This window comes from Cydia fagiglandana, chromosome 25, assembly GCF_963556715.1.
Source record: "Cydia fagiglandana chromosome 25, ilCydFagi1.1, whole genome shotgun sequence".
In the NCBI taxonomy this organism is placed as follows: Eukaryota; Metazoa; Arthropoda; class Insecta; order Lepidoptera; family Tortricidae; genus Cydia; species Cydia fagiglandana.
Genome location: NC_085956.1, coordinates 7,086,272 through 7,104,501, shown reverse-complemented (window position 1 = coordinate 7,104,501; position 18,230 = coordinate 7,086,272). Strand labels below are relative to the sequence as shown.

Sequence of the window (18,230 nt, the reverse complement as noted above, 5' to 3'; positions counted from 1 at the left end):
AAAATCTAATATTTTGTACTCAAGATTTTTTTAGACAAGCCAAATTGAAGAAAAAAAGAAAAATACTTTGAATGCAGTTTTGTTTCTTTTAAAAAATAAAGGAATGTCTCGTTTAAGTAAAATGAGCCAGCTTAAGGATTTAAGGTAGTTTCCCTGCAGGGCCCGACTTATCTTTCCACACTGTATATTATGATTATGATAAAAATAAAAAAAAAATTATTTCATGACCATGGATACAAGTACTTCAGTCGTTATTATGATTATGGAACCTGAAGGGCTACCAAGAACATCAAAACAAAAGTATAGTGTAGCTGTATAGGTATTATACTATTCACTTATCACCTTTGCAGTTTGCATACAAACTTCTTTGCAGGGGGGGTACCATTTCTCTGCAGCTGACTGTACAACACGAATGCGACTCTCCTGTGGGCCTTCCATGAACACCATAGATCACAAATTGAGGGTATCTTTCTCTGTTACTCTAATTACGCCTTAGTTGGGGTAAAAGAGAAAGATGCCCGATTTGCGAACTTTGGTTTTCGTTTTCGCGGTAAACCCTCTGAAGCGCCCTCCAGACTATGCGCGTGAATCGCGGGCGAAGCCGCGAACGCGAGTGTGGAGTCTAGTTCGCTGATATGCGAAATCGACTCCAGACTCGCGTTCGCGGCTTCGCGCCGCGATTCGCGCACGAGTGTGGAGCGGGCTTGACACTTTCATCAGATGTTTGGCTTAATGGTCTCGTAGCCGGGCCATAAAATAAAAAAAGTATCTTTCTTCTGTCACTGTCACAGCTCAGTGTTGCCAGCATAGCCTAAATGATGCATGATTTGGCATATTTTCACCTAAATTTTCCATTTAGCATCTGGCCATAAATCTAGTATTAAACTGGATTGGGCATCTTGTAGAAAAAGGCAGTAAATTAGAAAAAAAAAATGTGTGTTAAGTGTCTAATTTCGAGTGATATTTTAGCATTTTTTTAGCATAGGAGGTGTTTCAAAATTCTTTGGCATAATTTTGGCAAAATCTAGATATTAGTCTAGCAAGTTTTTAAAATCCGAGTTGGTAACACTGACTGTCACTGTCACTGTCAGTGTCACAGCTTATATACTTGTAACCAAACCGTTGCGTCGTTGAAGCTTTTAAATGTTTCTTTGTTTTATTATGAATTAAGTTTAATTCACAAAGGGTCGGATTTATATTGTATTTAAATAAACAACCCAAAAATGTCTACTACATCAGTGACATCGTCGAAGAACGAGGTAAAATTGTTTAAACAAAATATGACTGTTTTTGATAAGGAAATTATCATTGCGATATTTAACAAACTTATTTTCATTTTTAGAGAGCTGGATCAGATTTGCCAATGGAGTTGGAAGCGGCTCGTGCCTTAAATAACTACCTACAGACACATTTGAAGAATATAAGGATCCTGAAGCAAACTGTAATGCAAATGGATGGACACCTTAGAACATTGCATAAAGTTAATAATCAGTGGCTTGATGTTGGAAACAGAACGAAATGATTTGTTTTTTTTTCTTTTTTTATTACGGCACGGCAAAGGTCGTATTTGTAAAGTATGTTTATTTAGTTTTTATTTTGTCATAAATGTCATAATATTAAATGTGTTTTGTTTACAATGTTGTATAAGTACATTAGAATCAGGATGTAATGGTGATCAAGGGATAGTACAGTCAGCAGCAGAAATTGCGAGGCGGGCGGAGTGTTCAAAATTACTTTGACATACTCTTATTTCCTTAACAATACAGTCGCGTCAAGATCATTTTGAACACCTGGCCTGCTTAGCAACTTCTGCTGCTGGCTGTACAAAATATAAAATTTAAGGAGTCAATTGGCATGGCTTTTTCAAATAGCTAATAGCTATGGACATTTACTTGACATGCAGGCTCCACATTTAAAACATAACATCTGGGAAACTGAGCTTTTCCCACCCAGGTGGCTAGGAAAAGATAAAAACTCAAAAGATAATCAAAAAGGTTGAAGAAGGTTTCATACTACAGGGTGATTCAGGAGACGTGAGCAGGACTAACACTGCGAATTTCGTAAATTATAAGCAACTGTTTCCTATCAGTATTAGTGAGGTTAACGTTAATTTTCTAGTCGTGTTGAAAAAAAAGGATATTAATTTATTTACAACATGGATGGTCACCCTAACATTAGAATACTAAACTACCGATATTCTGTGTCAAATTGAATGTCATCACTGTCATCACGGTCTGGTTACTTTTGAAAACTCGTATCTGACTCAGGTTTGACATTTTATTTTCTTCGTAAAAGAGGTTTTATGTTTATTGATCAGGTCTGGTAGGGTGACCATGATTGTAGAGAATTAAATTTGCCCTCACCAAAAAGTTGAAAAATAGGAAAAAGTGTGGTTGTTTCACCTAAATACGACGGTGATCGATCAATTATCAGTTATTGAGTGTGCAGGATTAGTCCTGCTCACGTCTCATGAATCACCCTGTATTTATTACCAGAGGAGCTACTAACACATACAGGCTGCTCCAACAAAGTAAAAAATCGTAATTTGTTAATTTCTTCGTGGCCGCCTACACCGGTTGTTATGATACTTTGTATACTGATATCAAATACCATAATGCATATGTACATTTCGGCTTCGTCCAATGGCTTGGGACACCATGTATATCTTTGTATTTAATAAATATTTATTTAAAAAAATGTTTAAATGACTTGATTTTCTCTAGCAGGGGGCCGATTTTTGAATTTAGACCGCTTGATTTCGTATATTTCATTTAATAATATCGCCACTACTAGGCATTGAATTCTGCTAATAGAATTGAAAACGAGTGGTCAATACCACACGATTGCCAATTTCTATTGCTCGTATTCCAAAATTTTGCATTTCGCCGTTTTCGACCGATTTTTGAGTGACGAAATCGAGCGCTCGTAATTCAAAAATAGGTTCCTGGTGTCTTTTCTCAAGGGTCATCTGACATCCAATATTGGTTTTTTGGTCAGTGTTAAAACACTAAGGCCATGTCAATGAAGAGGTCTGGGCTGGTCCAAAGGAGTGGTATCAATAAAATGTTATTAAACAATTTGTTTTATTGTTATTATATACATGGAATTTCCTGCAAAAGTACATTAAGCAGCATTTCTTTCTATAGTTCGTTGTTTTTAGCATTAGAAAGAACTTCAAAGAAGGTAAGCGATCTTGGCATATCTTTTAATTGAAAAACGCTTTTTAAAAATCAATAACTATTACTTATGAAAGCAGAAGAATATAAATGATCGTATTAGATTCATAATTGTTACATATTTGCCGTAACTTATTTTTAAAATGTGTTTTTTAATTAAAAGACACATCAAGATTGTTTACCTAATTTCTAATGCTAAAAAAAACGAAGTATAGTCTAGCTTAATTAAAAAATTAAAAATAAATATTTAAATATTAATTAAATATATTTATTTTGGATAACAAGATCCATACATTAATGAATTAAATTACACTAATCACTAATTAATCGAATTGGTAATTAAGTATGTTAATCTCTATCAAATATACAAAATTCGAATGTTTTGCTGCAACCAACTACAATTTTATAAAAATAAATTTGTAAATGCTACTCGACGCTAGATAGCGCGAATATAAATGGTGCCTAACTTAGTACATATATTAAATTAAGCTAAGCTACTCGGGGTCAGAGGGCGCTGTAATTAAAAATACGTGCACTGCTAGCAGGAGTTGCGTTCTCGCTCGCGACTTCATACAACTAGCGCGACTTCAAGTATGGACGCGCGCGAGAACCCAAATCGTGCTAGCCCAAGGAGAAATATAGTAAGAAAAGAATAGAGTGCTCACTCCATACGTCAGTTTTGATAGGTACCAAAAAGACTATTATTTTAGATCCAGTTTACCTCATTTCATATATATTTTATTTATTGCATCCATAGTATTACATGATGCAGGAATAAATTCTAAATAGGTTCACATAGGCCGTGTGAGGGCATAGCAATATTATAGTACTAAAAATCTAAAGTCTATGTACAAACACAGAAGAAATAATAGTACTATCGTCAGGCGTGGCTCACTCCGGGATTTCGTCGCTTTGCTACAGCTAGCTAAAAGTACATCCGTTCGACCCCAATTTTGGGGTTTTTCCATAAGCCGCGCGTGACAGACACATTTTGTTAGAGAGTCTTCTGTACCTAGTACTATTATTTTTTCTGTGTTGCCGTACAGAAAGGACACTTCCTACAAACCCGAAGTGTGACAGCGGTTCAGGGTCGAATCATGCTATCCTTTTCTAATATATAGTACTATCCCTTTCGGCTATTTAGGGTTGTTAAAATTCAAGTGATTATCTGTGGTCGTGCACGCAAAAGGAAGTCAAGTGGTGCCAACCCTAATAATTGAGTTGAGTAGAACGGAGCCGAGTTCGACCGAAGTCAGGAGTGTCTCCCCACTGTACATAGTTAAATTGAGAAGGTAAAAGAATTAGGTATAATAAATGGAAGTAGGATTAAATCAAATAATCGACTATAGATTACATTAAATTCTTATGGTTCTACTTTACTATGGTTTTAAGAGAGCCTAATAAAAGTAATAAACCTAAACTATCTAAATACTAATTAACTAGTTTGATCTATTTGTTAGTAACATCAGTATCCTTTAAAAATCCTTCCGAATGAGGAACCTCCATTGCTTCAGGGACGACGACCATGTTAGCCGGCGTAGAAATGACAGGTGCACTTTCTAGTTTTGCGTGTGGACTTTTCTCTGAAAATAATCGTATTCTTAAACATGGCTCCTTTACATCATGGCCCAGCGCTGGACCAGCTAGATGGCCATGCGATGGTTATGGCTCCTCTTCACTATGGCCCAGCGCTGGACTAGCTAAATGGCCATGCGATGGTTGAGACACTTGAGAGCACGAACTATGAAATGGGCCACGTGTAGATGTGTACACGCTATCGATGGCCCACTACCATCCCATCGCCATTCCACACCACTACCCTTTCTATACGCTGGCCCAGTTTAGTAGGGTAATATGATGGCCCATAAACTTGACAATTGACACCGTACACTTGTATTTATTTACCTAAATATTTGTTTTGTTACTATTATTTGTTTTGCGTATAAAAACAAAAGAAAGCTGTACCCACACTGTTAACTGTACATCGGTGGATCTTATGCCTTTAGTACGAAAAAGGTACGATGTATGTACGTACGATTATGGCAAATAAGTTTCACGTCGTATCGTATATATATATAGGAACTAAATAAAGAAACATAGGCAACTTTGTATGGAGCCTTGCCCCAAAACCAACAGAGTTGAGAGTTAGGTCATTAGCTAGGTATTTCTCTGTACTTCATTTACTTCATTGGGCCCTATTGCCTAGGTAATAAGGGTGACGACATTTTGACTAAAATACCAGTATCTCAGTTCTGCAATGAAATTCCGCTTGGTGCCCATAGAACGAAATGAAGTACAGAGAAATAGGCACCTATCTAATGACCTAACTCTCAAATCTGTTGGTTATGGGGCAATTTTGACGCGTACCTAGTCCTTTCTTTGGTATTTCGAGGGGCGAACGGTCAAACCAAGGTCGTACGTAAGTGTGACAGGGAGGTCACACGTCGAAAGTGATTCCCGGTAAGCCATCAGGGTATGACCGCGTATCCCTCAATCTATTTTAACGTCTACTTCCAGTTTCTAAATGAGTTATATACTTACCAATCATACATATTGAGTATTGAGGAGTGTCACAGGGAAGACCATAGACGAGTCCCGTCAAGTGGTCTTGTCTGTCCAAATTCAAGCACGAGTTGTCCCTCGTAAAGTCTTCATCCAACCACGGCGCCGTCTGTCGGTGGGTAGCGGAAACATTAATAACTTAATAAGTAACATACGGGAAATTAATTAAATAATAGAGACGCGCTAGTAATTATGATTGCATTATAGCTAATAGGGTATTTGACTATCAGTCAAATCAGTTTCTTTTTTCGAACTGTCAAAACGATTTTGTTACTATGGAATTTATATGAAACAGTAGCATGTGACGTCACAATCAAATTACCTACTCTTTATAGTTTTATATGGGTTTTAAAATATAAATTGTGTTTAATAATAACTACTCTCTTGGTTTCTCTATCAATCTTCTGGTGCTTTATTTCATGCATGGTGTAAAATAATTTATTTTAAATACAGTCAAATACCCTATACACATTTTCTTTCCATTTATAAGACGGAAACACACGAACGTGTTATGGTATTCAAGTCAGTCCCAGTACAAAAAGTACTGAAGACGTGCGTTTCCGTGAAAATACGATGGCAGAGGATTGTTCACTACATGTACCTACGCTACCGGGCCGCGAGTTGAACCTGCGACCTCCAGAACGAACATATCGTTTGTATATTGCACTATTTATCAAAACAGTTTGGAACTTACATAAACTCCTTGCGAATTCCTTCGAGTCTTCGGGTCGGGAATAGCCTTGTTGTTGAACGGGTTATACCATCCGTATTTAATGTCGTCTGTCGCAAGATCTTTCGTTATATTTAAACGGCCGGATATCCAAATATGTTCAACAGCTGCAAAAAATATGCTTAAATAATCCATACTATTATATATCTACTTACTTACTAATCTATACTAATATTATAAAGGCGAAAGTGTGTCTGTCTGTCTGTTTGTCTGTTACCTCTTCACGCTTAAACCGCTCAACCGATTAAGTTGAAATTTGGCAATATATTTTGAGTCCCGGGGAAAGACATAGGATAGTTTTTATGTCGGAAATCATCCCTAAAGAGAGTGAAAGGGGGGTGGAATTTAAAGAGTTAATGAATTGCCTAATGATTGAAGTAAGCAATGTGCGAAGTGAATGATTGCTATTAGCATTATCCAGGCGCTATACCTACTTCAGCTGCTGTCATTAATTCGCAGTCAAGAAATAATTATGACGTGTACCTACTTTGTTAAGTCTGTTTTATATGTCGTTGGTGTTTTAATATTTATCACGTTCCCTGTGTACCTAGGAACCAAAAATCGAGTCCTCACGTGCAACATGTTTTTTTATCAAAAAGTTCATAGCCAGTATGTGCATGCAAATTAAAAAGACCTAGCTCACACGTGTAAATTTTGGCAGTGCTTTAAGTTTATATGGGGTCGTGTATCATTAGTGGTTGCACGTATTGTACACTAAAATGCTACGCATATGATGCATGCACAGGGAACGTGTTATGCTACTAGCCACTAGATGGCGCTGTAATCAATATTACAAAACTTACGTTGCTCCTTGTTTTCCCCCATTAGAAGCAGCAATTGCGTCATTATTTCCGAAGTCTCCGGATAGGCCAACGAGCCGTTCATTTTGTTACAATTCTCGTAAGCGTGTTGCCAGAATAGCAGTTGTTTGACGAGCACGTAGTAATAGGAGTCGTCGCTAGGTAGCGGTGTGGCAGTTCGTAACGCCGGTGAACCTAAAATTACCAGAAATGAGTCAATTTTGTCGGATGCTGAGAAAATGACGTACCTACATGTATGACGTCATATTCACCTACTTTCATCTCAGATAAACTCAAATTTTGTGTATAAGTTCATACTAATTCAATCTTTATTATTTATTCGTCTCTGATGTAATATCACTAGTTGCTATTGTCCGCAAGATGGCGCTAATATCAAAAGTTGAGTACACCTTGTGCAGCACCTTTATTTATGAATCCGTATAAAACTATCCATTAGAACAGACAATGTAATAACTACCCAGTTTAGCTATTACTAACAAGGCGGTAAGTTGTCAAATTGAATATACTTTTTACATTTTATAAACATAAATTTTAATAAAGTAATAATATATTCTCGTTAAGGAATAATATGTCTACTCACCGCTAGATAGCGCTATTATCAAAACTTTTAGCACTTGAAATGTTGCAAAAAAATGGTAATATATAATGCCTGCACCTTGTATACCTTGATAGCAGATAAACTGCATCTTTCTTTCGCAGCGGGCCTCCAGGAATATCGGTGGGTGGTTAGCGTGCCGGTCTAGTTGAAGGCAGCCATTTTGTTTTACTGATGTTCTGTCTCTGAAAAAACACATACAAAATAGTGAAAATAGTTGCAATTGGTTTACCACCTTGGTAATTGTTACACATAAGTAGCTATATTATAAAAATATTTATGGTAAATTGTAATTTTAAACATTTGTTATTTTGACAAAGGTCCTCAAAGTTGTTAGCATCACAAAGTATAAATCAATGTGGTTGTGAACACTGTCAACCCCCAAACTTTAGCCGTGCTTAATTCGCAGAGTTCTATTTTGTTATTTTGACAAAGACTCTTGAAGTTGCCAATGTCACAAAGTAAAAAACAATGTGGCGGCGAACATTGCGAACCGCACAAACTTTTACTGTGAAGATTTCGCAGAGTTATCTTTTGTTATTTTGACAAAGGTCCTCAAAGTTGTTAAAACCACAACTCACAAATCACACGTTGTGCAATGAGCAAAGCTAAACTAAGTTAAATTCGCATTTTTAACTATGCTATTATGACAAGGCATCGAAAAATTGATAGTTTAACTAAAATTTTATTGTTAGTTTCGCAATAATTGCGTTTCGCAAAAAAAAAGTTGCTGCGCTAGCAAAGGCTAGGTTGTTAATGTCCCAAAGTAGTTTTGTGTTTTTATCAATAATTCGTTCGCAACGTAAAACTGCAGCCTTGTCTCCGGATTTTTCTCTGAGTGTACTGTTATTTGGGGCATTTCTATTTAAAGTTGTATCACCAACGTGCATTTTTGATTTTAGAATTTATATATTATTTCCACTCAGAATCACGAGCCATTTCGATCCTCATACAAGAAAAAAGTGTCCCCAAAATTTCATACAAATTTTTGTTGTCCGTTTTGTTACGGTCATAGAAGGTTGTATTGAAAACCGTAACCAAACGGACCAATCATTTTGGCGACACGATTTTTCTCAGTTAACATGGAAAAATCTCGAGATCTGAGTAGAAATAATATAAAATTCCCAATTCTAACATGAAAAATTTGCTACAACTTTAAACAAATGCCCATTGATTACCTCATAGGTGGCCACATGGCTTTGTCCACGTCGCTGTAAGGGCTGGGCAAGAAGATGTTAGCTCCCGAGTCGACCCAATTCCATTTCCCGAGCTCTCCTCTTGCACCGACCCACGCATTTTCGATGCCTGTGCAGTTTGCAAATCATTATTAATTATAAATAAATTGTGTTTGTTACAAAGGGACATAGTTTAATAACGGCATAGAGTAATATAAAGAAAGAGTGGTAAATAACTCTATATATAGAGTATGTATACATATTATCACACGCGTATTCGGGAAACGAGATAATCACAAGATCTAGAAACGATATAGAGATTAACTAGATTTACATTAGATATCGACTAGATGTGACTTGGATATCTAAGTCATAACTTGTCGAAATCGTTCAAGAGGACCTAGAATCGCGGAAACGTCAAATTTGACATATCTATCTTGTCGAAATCGTTCAAGAGGACCTGCAGAATCGCGGAAACGTCAAATTTGACATATCTATCTTACAAATATCTTTAAATTATCCATATCGTAACTTGCTGAGGTCTAGTAGAGATCTAATACATTTTCAGAATCGAGCCGTCAGTCTTACCAAAACACGAGTTATTTCAGTCTGCATCTAACGTCAAGTAGTGGAACTATTAGTACCGCTACTTGACACCAGATGGCACAAGTCGCTACTGATGAAAAATGTACTACTTAAACAATTAACAACTAATATTATAAGCAGGAGTTGAAAATACTTCCAATTATTCCGGTTACCCATAATATTAGCTGAAAAAGTTGAAAATAGACTTCTAGTTACTCCGATTATAAATAGCTGAAAATTGTTGAGCATTAAAATTTTAGTTCGCCGCGTAATCTATTGTCAACAGTACTTATTGATTCCGCTATTCAACGCTAGATGTCGCCTACGAAATAACTCGCGTTTTCGTAAGAAAACTGATGTATGGAGTTACCACTCTTTCTTTACTTATCCTCCTAAGGCCCAAGGTCCTTTCTATAGTATCTATTCAATTCGATGAAATTTAAATCCTATTCAATTGGAACAGACTCGCTTTTGCTGTGTTTCGTTAAATTTTCCAACAACGCAAAATCAACTCTATTTCCTACACTATAGGTTCAGATTTAGATGGCAAATTTTGGGTTTTTCACTTGTATGGCTGGGCCTTAGGAGGATATATTACTCTATGAAGACGGTCTTATAAATAGGGTTACAATAGAAACGGTAAAGATAATAGGTACACCTATAAACTTACTGATGTTTTATGTTATATTTGCGCTACGAACTGCCAGCTTCTCAATAAGAGTCAATAAAAGATAAAGGGGCCCACAGATTACCAGTTCGCCGGACGATATCAGCCTATCAGTTGTTCGGAGCTGTCACCTTTTCCGTTTAACTGACAGGCTGATATCGTCCGGCGAACTGGTAATCTGTGGGCCCCTTAAAAGGCTAAAGATGATTAGAATATCAAAACTTACTGGGTCTGGTTTTTAGCATCGTGGTGCCAAGTTTCTTCAGACACTTCATCGTGGCGATGTTGGCTAAACTGAAAACAATACATCAATCAAAATCATCATCATTGGCTGTAGGATCTATTGCATATGACTAGTACTAGTAGACACTAGTAGTAGTAGATCTCGTTAAACTCTCCCCCTTAACATTTCACCCCTTTTTAGAGTTCCATACCCAAAGAGTAAAAACGGGACCCATTACTAAGACGTTACTCCATTGTCCGCCTGTCTGTCTATCTGTCCGTTTGTCTGTCTGTCAGTTGAAATTTTCACTTACTTATGTCTGTTGCCGGTATAACAACAAATACTAAAAAGTACGGAAGCCGCGGTGGGTGAGTCCGACTCGCACTTGTCCGGTTTTATTAACTTTAGTAGCCGAAATATACTCTATCCTACATACAAAGTATTATAATAAAGGGCTTATAATATATTAAATTGGACCCGGGTATGTCCTTAAACCACGTCCAAGACCACCGGTGGACGGGCAGCAGCGTCCCTCAAATTCCGTGTACTCGACTGCGATCGCCAACCCGCCTGCCAAGCGTGGCGATTATGGCATTCACCCCCCATAAGGGAGAGGCCTATGTTCAGCAGTGGAAGTCTTATGGCTGAGATGATGATGATGATGAATATATTAAATTATAATCTCTCTATGTATCTACCTCATCTTTCTGATCACGCAGTACGCAGCCGCTTGGTGCCAGTCCAAGAGTCCGTCATACATCCGGTACAGACCGGTCCGGCACCGGACCGTTTTTAGCTCCTTTATCAGGTGCCGGCTCTGCGCTTCTGTTTAAAAATAAAATCATTTCATAAACATATTACCAGTCACTGATTTACCCATTTCAATTATTGATTTACCATAACCATAACGACGGGACTTAATGGCGTAAAATCATATTAGATAGCATCCTATAAAAGTGGTATACGCGTGCCTCCGTGAGGGACAAAACATACGCAATGCGACAATATTAAAAACACGTTTTAACATTCCTGACAATATACCAAAAACAATCTACGTAATTTGGTCGGGTTATTTGTTGCCCACCATAAACCTGTTATATTATTGTACCTCTATGCGTAAAATTGAGCTTTAAGCGACCAAGTGCGGGTAGTTCGAAAAACTAGAAAATGTTGATGTGTTCTTTAGCCAGTCTTCTCCGAGACCACAGGGATTCCGCACTAGTTTGCATCGTAAATAACTATTACGAAATTTTTCGTATGGGATCATTCATTAATTACGTCACACGAATTTCTAGGTTTTTTGACCTCTCCCCCCCTCCTTGTCACACTTGGTCACATTTTGCAAATCCCTCCCCACCTGGTTTGACGTCATATTTTAGGCAAAACCTAGAAATTCGTGTGACGTAATTAATCTGTCGTATGTTTTACTATTCGTTTGACGATGGCTATTCCCCTGGTTTCTTTTTAAATGTTTCTTACCTCTTTCACAGACGAACGGTCTTTCCAGCTCGCAGGGAAGATCCAGGAACACTCCTCGATCGTGAGACACTCTTTGCACGGCGACGCAGTCGGCGCCTGCTTCTGGGACCGGCACGTGGGTTCTGTTCTGCCACTGGAAAGCAAAATAAAGTTTGTATATTCTGTCAAACCATTTCCTTCAGAAAAGAGCGGCAAATTAAAAAAAAAACTCGACTCGCGCTTCAAGGGTTCCGTACCCTTACTCAACTATAAAAAAAAGTACCTACTCAAAAACGTACTCAATTATTAATAAAAAAAAATGTGGAACGTGAATGAAATGTCTTTAAAAACCCGTATTAGGGGTCGGATCAAACTAAGTAATTAAGCCCGACTTAAGGATGACTCACGTTAGACCGGGCCGTGTCCGGGCCGGAGCTTCCGGCGCTTGTACTTTTCTATGACATGACAGGTGATCACGTGATGTTTTCCATAGAAAACGATGCGCCGGAAGTTCCGGCCCGGACACGGCCCGGTCTAACGTGAGTCATCCTTTACGCTTGACTGCACATTTCTAATAGGTTTTCCTGTCATAAATATATATAGGTAAAGAACTATGTCATCTATAGGTAACTTTGAGTATTTTTTCAAAATTTTAGACCCAGCATTTTCGGAGATAAAGCGGGGGAACGGTCGGATAGACAGACAGACAGACTAATTTCGCGCCTTCTTCTACTGACAAACTTGTTTGACCGGCTATAATAATTAAGGATGACTCACGTTAGAACGGCCCGGGTCCAGGGCGGGGAGTCCTTCAGGTCTGCTCTACCGAATGTCACCAGTTGTCGCAGCTGAAGCAGGTTTCCTCATAGGTAACCATCTCATCACCATCATATCAGCCAGAGGACGGCCACTGCTGGGCATAGGCCTCCCCCAAAGAGTGCCACAATGACCGGTCTTGCGCCACCCGCATCCAGCGGACTCTCGCGGGCTTTGGTTCCGCATCAGAACCAAAGTAACCGATGTAGCCCTCCGAATCGCTAAACTTAAGTGGTAGTGGGCGGGGCACCTTGCCCATAGAACCGTTGGCCATTGGTGTGGAAAGGTTCTCGAGTGGCGACCACGTACCGGAAGGCGCAGCGTGGGTAGACCACCCACAAGGTGGATTGATGACCTGGTAACATCTATATACCTACTCGTATGTCTCTTACCGCTGGATATTGGTCCAGGTCTTCAGGACTACTCCTTCGGATGTCATCAGCTGTGCGACGCAGTTCCAGTAGGTTTCCCCAGCGGTAGCCATCTGGGTCGTCGCCGCCATGTCTCCGAGCACCAACCCACACAGAGTCGATCACTGAAATAAACAGTTTAATCAGTAAAATACAGTTAAAACCTTTCTGAATTATGATAAAGTGCGTGTCAAGAGCATTAAGTGGGCATTAAGTCCGTCATTTGTACAATTATGTATCTTGCAATAAAGTTTAAATTTAAGTTGGCCCTGGTGCGGCCGTATCCTCGGCCGAAAGCCTCAAACGCCACAAATTAAATATGTCACACTAGGTACTCGTAGCATAGAGAAATATAGTAAGACAAAAGTGCTCACTCCATACATCAGTTTTGGTACCAAAAATATTAGTATTTTCATAGTCGACATCTAGCATCGAGTAGCGGAATTATCAGTACCGCTACTCGATACTAGATGTCTCTCAAGTGGCGACCCACGAAAATTGTATTGAACAACAATTTACAACTAATATTTGAAGCAGCAGGAGATGTCGTCTATGAAAATACTAATATTGTTGGTACCAAAATTGATGTATGGAGTGAGCACTCTTGTCTTACTATATTTCTCTATGCTCGTAGTAGTATATTTGCGGCGTTTGGAGTGGAAACCTTGGGGCCCTGGGGACCTAGCGCGCGTCGCCTCTATGAGGAGCTGTCAAAGCGCCTCATAGAGGCTTCCGGTGACCAGAGGGCTGGCCAATATTTTGCCCAACGGATCAGCATTGCCATCCAGCGGGGCAATGCGGCCAGCCTTCTGGGCACCCCTAGCACCCAGTGCCCAGGGGTGCCCAGAAGGACTACGACTTAGGGCAAAATTTTTATTTATATAAGTTTTAGTGTTTTATTATGTTGTAAAAATGTTATTTAATAAATGGAAAATAATTAATTAATAAATAAGTGCAGGCAAACGCAATTTTTAGTTTTAATACTGAATTTTGAAGGTAAACCCGCGTCGACTCTTTTCATAAACAAATTAACTTTAATTGTTTAACTTACCAAACTGTGATTCAGCTAAAGCTTCAGCAAGAAATTCTGCCTTTTCTTTCGTGTCTAATATAGCCAATGTTCCATTATGGTGACCACTGAAAATAAATAGTAATTAATTAATTAATTTAAATTAATGTAATTAAATTAAGTATCACAAAAAGTGACAAAGGGAGACTAACTTTTCGCGAGACTGTTTATAAAAAAAAATCATTTATTTCAGGCGTTTAGCCCATAAAACACTGAGACAAATCACACAATACACAATACAAGTACTTAAACGACACAATAGCAAACAATATAGGTACAGAATAATATAAAATAATGAATATAAAATGTCAACAAATAAATTATAAATTACGTAATCTAACTAGAATCTAAGGTCATTGGGTCCAGTTATGGGACACTGGTGCATGCAATGACAACCAGTGTCCCATACATGTTTGATTATAGGAAAAAATCACCATCACACATCATTCTTACCACGCCTCATTAAGGCAAATAAACGGAAGGGGAATAAATTTATTTTTTATTGTATGCTTAATTTATTTTGTGACTTGATTTTTAATTTTTATTGTATGCACAACTGTTAAATTTTAAGTTTTTTTTTTGTACTATACCGTGTAAGCGTTTTGGTGAAATACTGTCAGCTTATATGTGGGAAATAAATGAAATGAAATGAAATACCGTAAAATGGGGTGAGTTGGGTGAAATTTGACTTTCAAACCTCGATAAAATTTTCTTTTTACATGTGAAAACTGAATGGTGTATATAATAAATGATTCGGACGTTTGTATTTTAGTTTGTATTTTTTTTGGGTAGTTCCATTTCATAACTTTGACGATAAAGAGGAAAACCCACCTCACCCCGTAGTGCCTCGTATTTGGGGTGAGAGGGTTTTTCATACAAAGGTGATTTTGGAAGATTGTTGGATCGATTTTTTTTTATTATGCGTATTACTATAGCCCCATTTTAATTTGGAATACATTATTTTTGTAGCAGTAGCCTTAAAATCCCTTCTCACCCCCCTCTCAAACCTTCTCTCCCCATTCATAACCCAACTCTCCCCGCGAAACCTACTCACCCCGTTTTACGCTAACGGAAGGAATGGAAAAGATCCGGCCAAATACGAATCGGACTCGTGCATTCTGATCGCAATCCTGAGAGCGGAGCCGAGTTTGCCCGAAGTCAGGAGTGTCTCCCACTGCCTTAAGGGGCCCACTGATTTACAGTCCGCCGCACGGTATCGGCCTATCAGTTATCCGGAACGGTCAAAATTTTGTTCTAACTGACAGACCTATACCGCCCGGCGGACTGTTAATCAGTGGGCCCCTTAAAGATACCCTATACACGCAAGATCCATATTGTGATCCATCGATTATATTGACGGATGACAATATTTATTTTATTTATTTATTTATTTAAACCTTTGGGAAACAAACAGGCAAAAACAACACATATAGTAAATCAGATAACACATTCACAAGCCACACAGTTTCTACTAATGAATAATAACAGTTATGTTGCTCAGAATCTAACATTAAAAAAATTCAAACTTAAACCTACTTTAACATTAATATAATTTATTTACAACATGCATAACTCGAATACCTAACTTGAATTGATGTAATAACACACATAAAAACAACATGCGAACATTGGAAAGTATGATGTAATATAATTACTAATGGATATTATTTTTACCATTAACTGAATATTTTATTGCAGAAACAAACTGTTGTAATGATAAATGAAATATATAAATATCAGAAAATTTTTCATTATAAGTTCTACACGCTCTAGCTAAAAATTGACGTGTAGGGTAGTGTATTGACGGATCACAATATTTCGCTGGATTTCTGGAAATGCTTGTGATCTGATCCTAGATCCTGGATCGTGATATTTATCTTGCGTCTATCTATCGCGTCAGTAATTTTTCTCTGTCTAGAGTCCATCACGTCTGCCTCGTACAAAGAACGCTTCGTACTGACGCGATCCGTATTGATGGTGTAGGGTGTGCTGTGATCCGGCCCAAGATACATATTAAATATCATGATAATTATCACAATATTTACGGCTCGATTCCGGAAATGAATAAAAGATGCACTAGATATGAAATAGTAAAGATCTGTGACGTTCCACGCCAAAAGGTACCTTATGGCGGCTGGCGCCGCGATTCGGGAAATTAAATAGAGATTCACTAGATATGAAATAGTAAAGTTATGTGACGTTCCACGACAAAAGGTACCTTATGGCGGCTGGCGCTTACGTCGCATAGCGCCGCAATAATATTGGAGCGACGTTAATAATCGTAAGCGCCAACCTCCATAAGGTACCTTTATCCGTGGGACGTCACATATCTTTACTATATCGTAGCTAGTTAATCTCTAATTCACTTTTCGAATCGCGCCGTTATTGACGTGTAGGGATGCAAGCGGGATGACTTACCGGCACATAATTTTAGCATTCTCCCAGGTTATCGGCAGGTTCTGGATGACGTATTCCTTGTCCTCGTACACGAAGGATTCCCATTTGTCGGTACAGGCCTCGGGCACTGAAAAATACATTGTGCTTATCTTTAAAAACAACTACTCTCGTATATACCCTCTGTATATATGATAAGGATCCTTACTAAATTATACCGGGTGTGGCCTGTAATATGAGCAAAAAAAATTACTGTAGGCTGTACTCCTCATACTGATCAGCATTTGTTCAGCGACTTTTGAAATTAATTTGTACTTTGATTTTTTAATACACTTTAAAGGTTATTCAAAGACATAATGTATTGCGAATTTTGTCATGTTTAAGGATTGACAAGCAACGTCAATTACAATGATATGGCGTGGCGATGGCGTCCATTGAAGATAATATTTATTTTGTATGAAAAATTCGGAGTCTAAATATGTACTTCATAATTTTTAAAAGTTTTTGAACAAAAGTGTCACAGTTTGAGGAGTACAATCTATGTTTTAATTATTTGTTCATGTTACAGGCCACACCCGGTATGTCAACTTTTTGTGTTTTTTACACACGAAATAAAAAGGACATTTCTACCCAGTAGCATTTTTGGTCCTAAACTTTTATCTTTAAATCGGCAAATAGCAGGAATGGTCATTCTGAATAGTACGACATAAAAATCCTAAGTCCAAAAAGTGGGTAGAAGGGCTGATTTAGACGGCGCGCGGACTCGCATGCGGTTTTAGTTACATTGCGGACTGTTGGTTACGTCCAATTCAACCGACCGATCAAAAACCGCAATGTAATGAAAATCGCATGCGAGTTCTCGCATTGTCTAAATAGGGCTTTGTTTGTTCCTTTTGCAGAAGTTCCTTTGAAACTTTTCCAAAAACTGATATAAATACCTACTAAACAATTAGCGAACCTAAATTGAGAATAGTGCGGTCATACGATACATTTTCGCCAAAGTTTTTTGAATTAAAGCTTAGATTTCGGAGGCGTTTTGAATTAGGTAAAGCTTTGACTCTTATGTATTTTTTTTGGGCAAATGGCTAACTTACGTTACAAAATATTAATTAGGTATTCAGATAAAACGCGCTGTTCTTTACTGAGATCAATTAAATTGTCGACAACATTTTCTTTTTTCTGACTACATTTATTTCTTAAATCCATTTTTAAAACTTACCTCTATACTGCTCATGGAAGCTGGCCCCACACATCGCCACACACAAAATAATCACCAATAACATACCGACGTGTTCCCACAGGCCAACGAGAAAGAGTTATGGGCATTTTGAATCGATTTTCAAAATGGTAGCTAAGATTTCTTGCGATAATTTTTTGTAGGGTGACCATTATGTTGGCGTGTAACGGAACATTATGAACAGATATTTATCATACCGCATGGACCTAATGCTTAATAAATATATTGGGACACGTTTGCGTTACGGTAACTAGCTATCTATAAGTACGTTGTATAACACACATTTATTAGTATATTTAATTCGTTTGCGTC

At 38.0% G+C, this 18,230-nt stretch overlaps 1 protein-coding gene across 2 annotated transcripts; it reads right to left on the bottom strand.

The window, feature by feature from the left end:
- Positions 1-4,622: 4,622 nt before the first annotated feature.
- On the bottom strand, positions 4,623-18,050 carry LOC134676954 (uncharacterized). 2 transcript variants are annotated; one of them, XM_063535330.1, is made up of 13 exons: positions 17,901-18,050; positions 16,706-16,811; positions 14,270-14,355; positions 13,201-13,343; positions 12,014-12,146; positions 11,233-11,359; positions 10,538-10,605; positions 9,063-9,189; positions 7,945-8,069; positions 7,272-7,463; positions 6,433-6,575; positions 5,718-5,847; positions 4,623-4,759 (listed from the first exon to the last, which is right to left on the bottom strand). In XM_063535330.1, exons 1-13 carry the CDS (start codon positions 17,962-17,964, stop codon positions 4,626-4,628), a joined length of 1,578 nt encoding a protein of 525 aa, XP_063391400.1. In that variant the 5' UTR covers positions 17,965-18,050; the 3' UTR covers positions 4,623-4,625. The 2 variants fall into 2 exon arrangements, with proteins under 2 accessions (XP_063391400.1, XP_063391401.1); XM_063535331.1 differs by having other exon boundaries at positions 7,954-8,069.
- Between the last annotated feature and the right edge of the window lie 180 nt (positions 18,051-18,230).

Coding starts and splice junctions, on each gene's coding strand:
- LOC134676954 (XM_063535330.1), bottom strand. CDS start 17,964: ATGTTATTGGTGATTATTTTGTGTGTGGCGATGTGTGGGGCCAGCTTC. Junction 10,606..11,232: donor TGCGTGATCAGAAAGATGAG/GTAGATACATAG, acceptor TATTGTTTTCAG/TTTAGCCAACATCGCCACGA. Junction 8,070..9,062: donor GCCATGTGGCCACCTATGAG/GTAATCAATGGG, acceptor GTGTTTTTTCAG/AGACAGAACATCAGTAAAAC.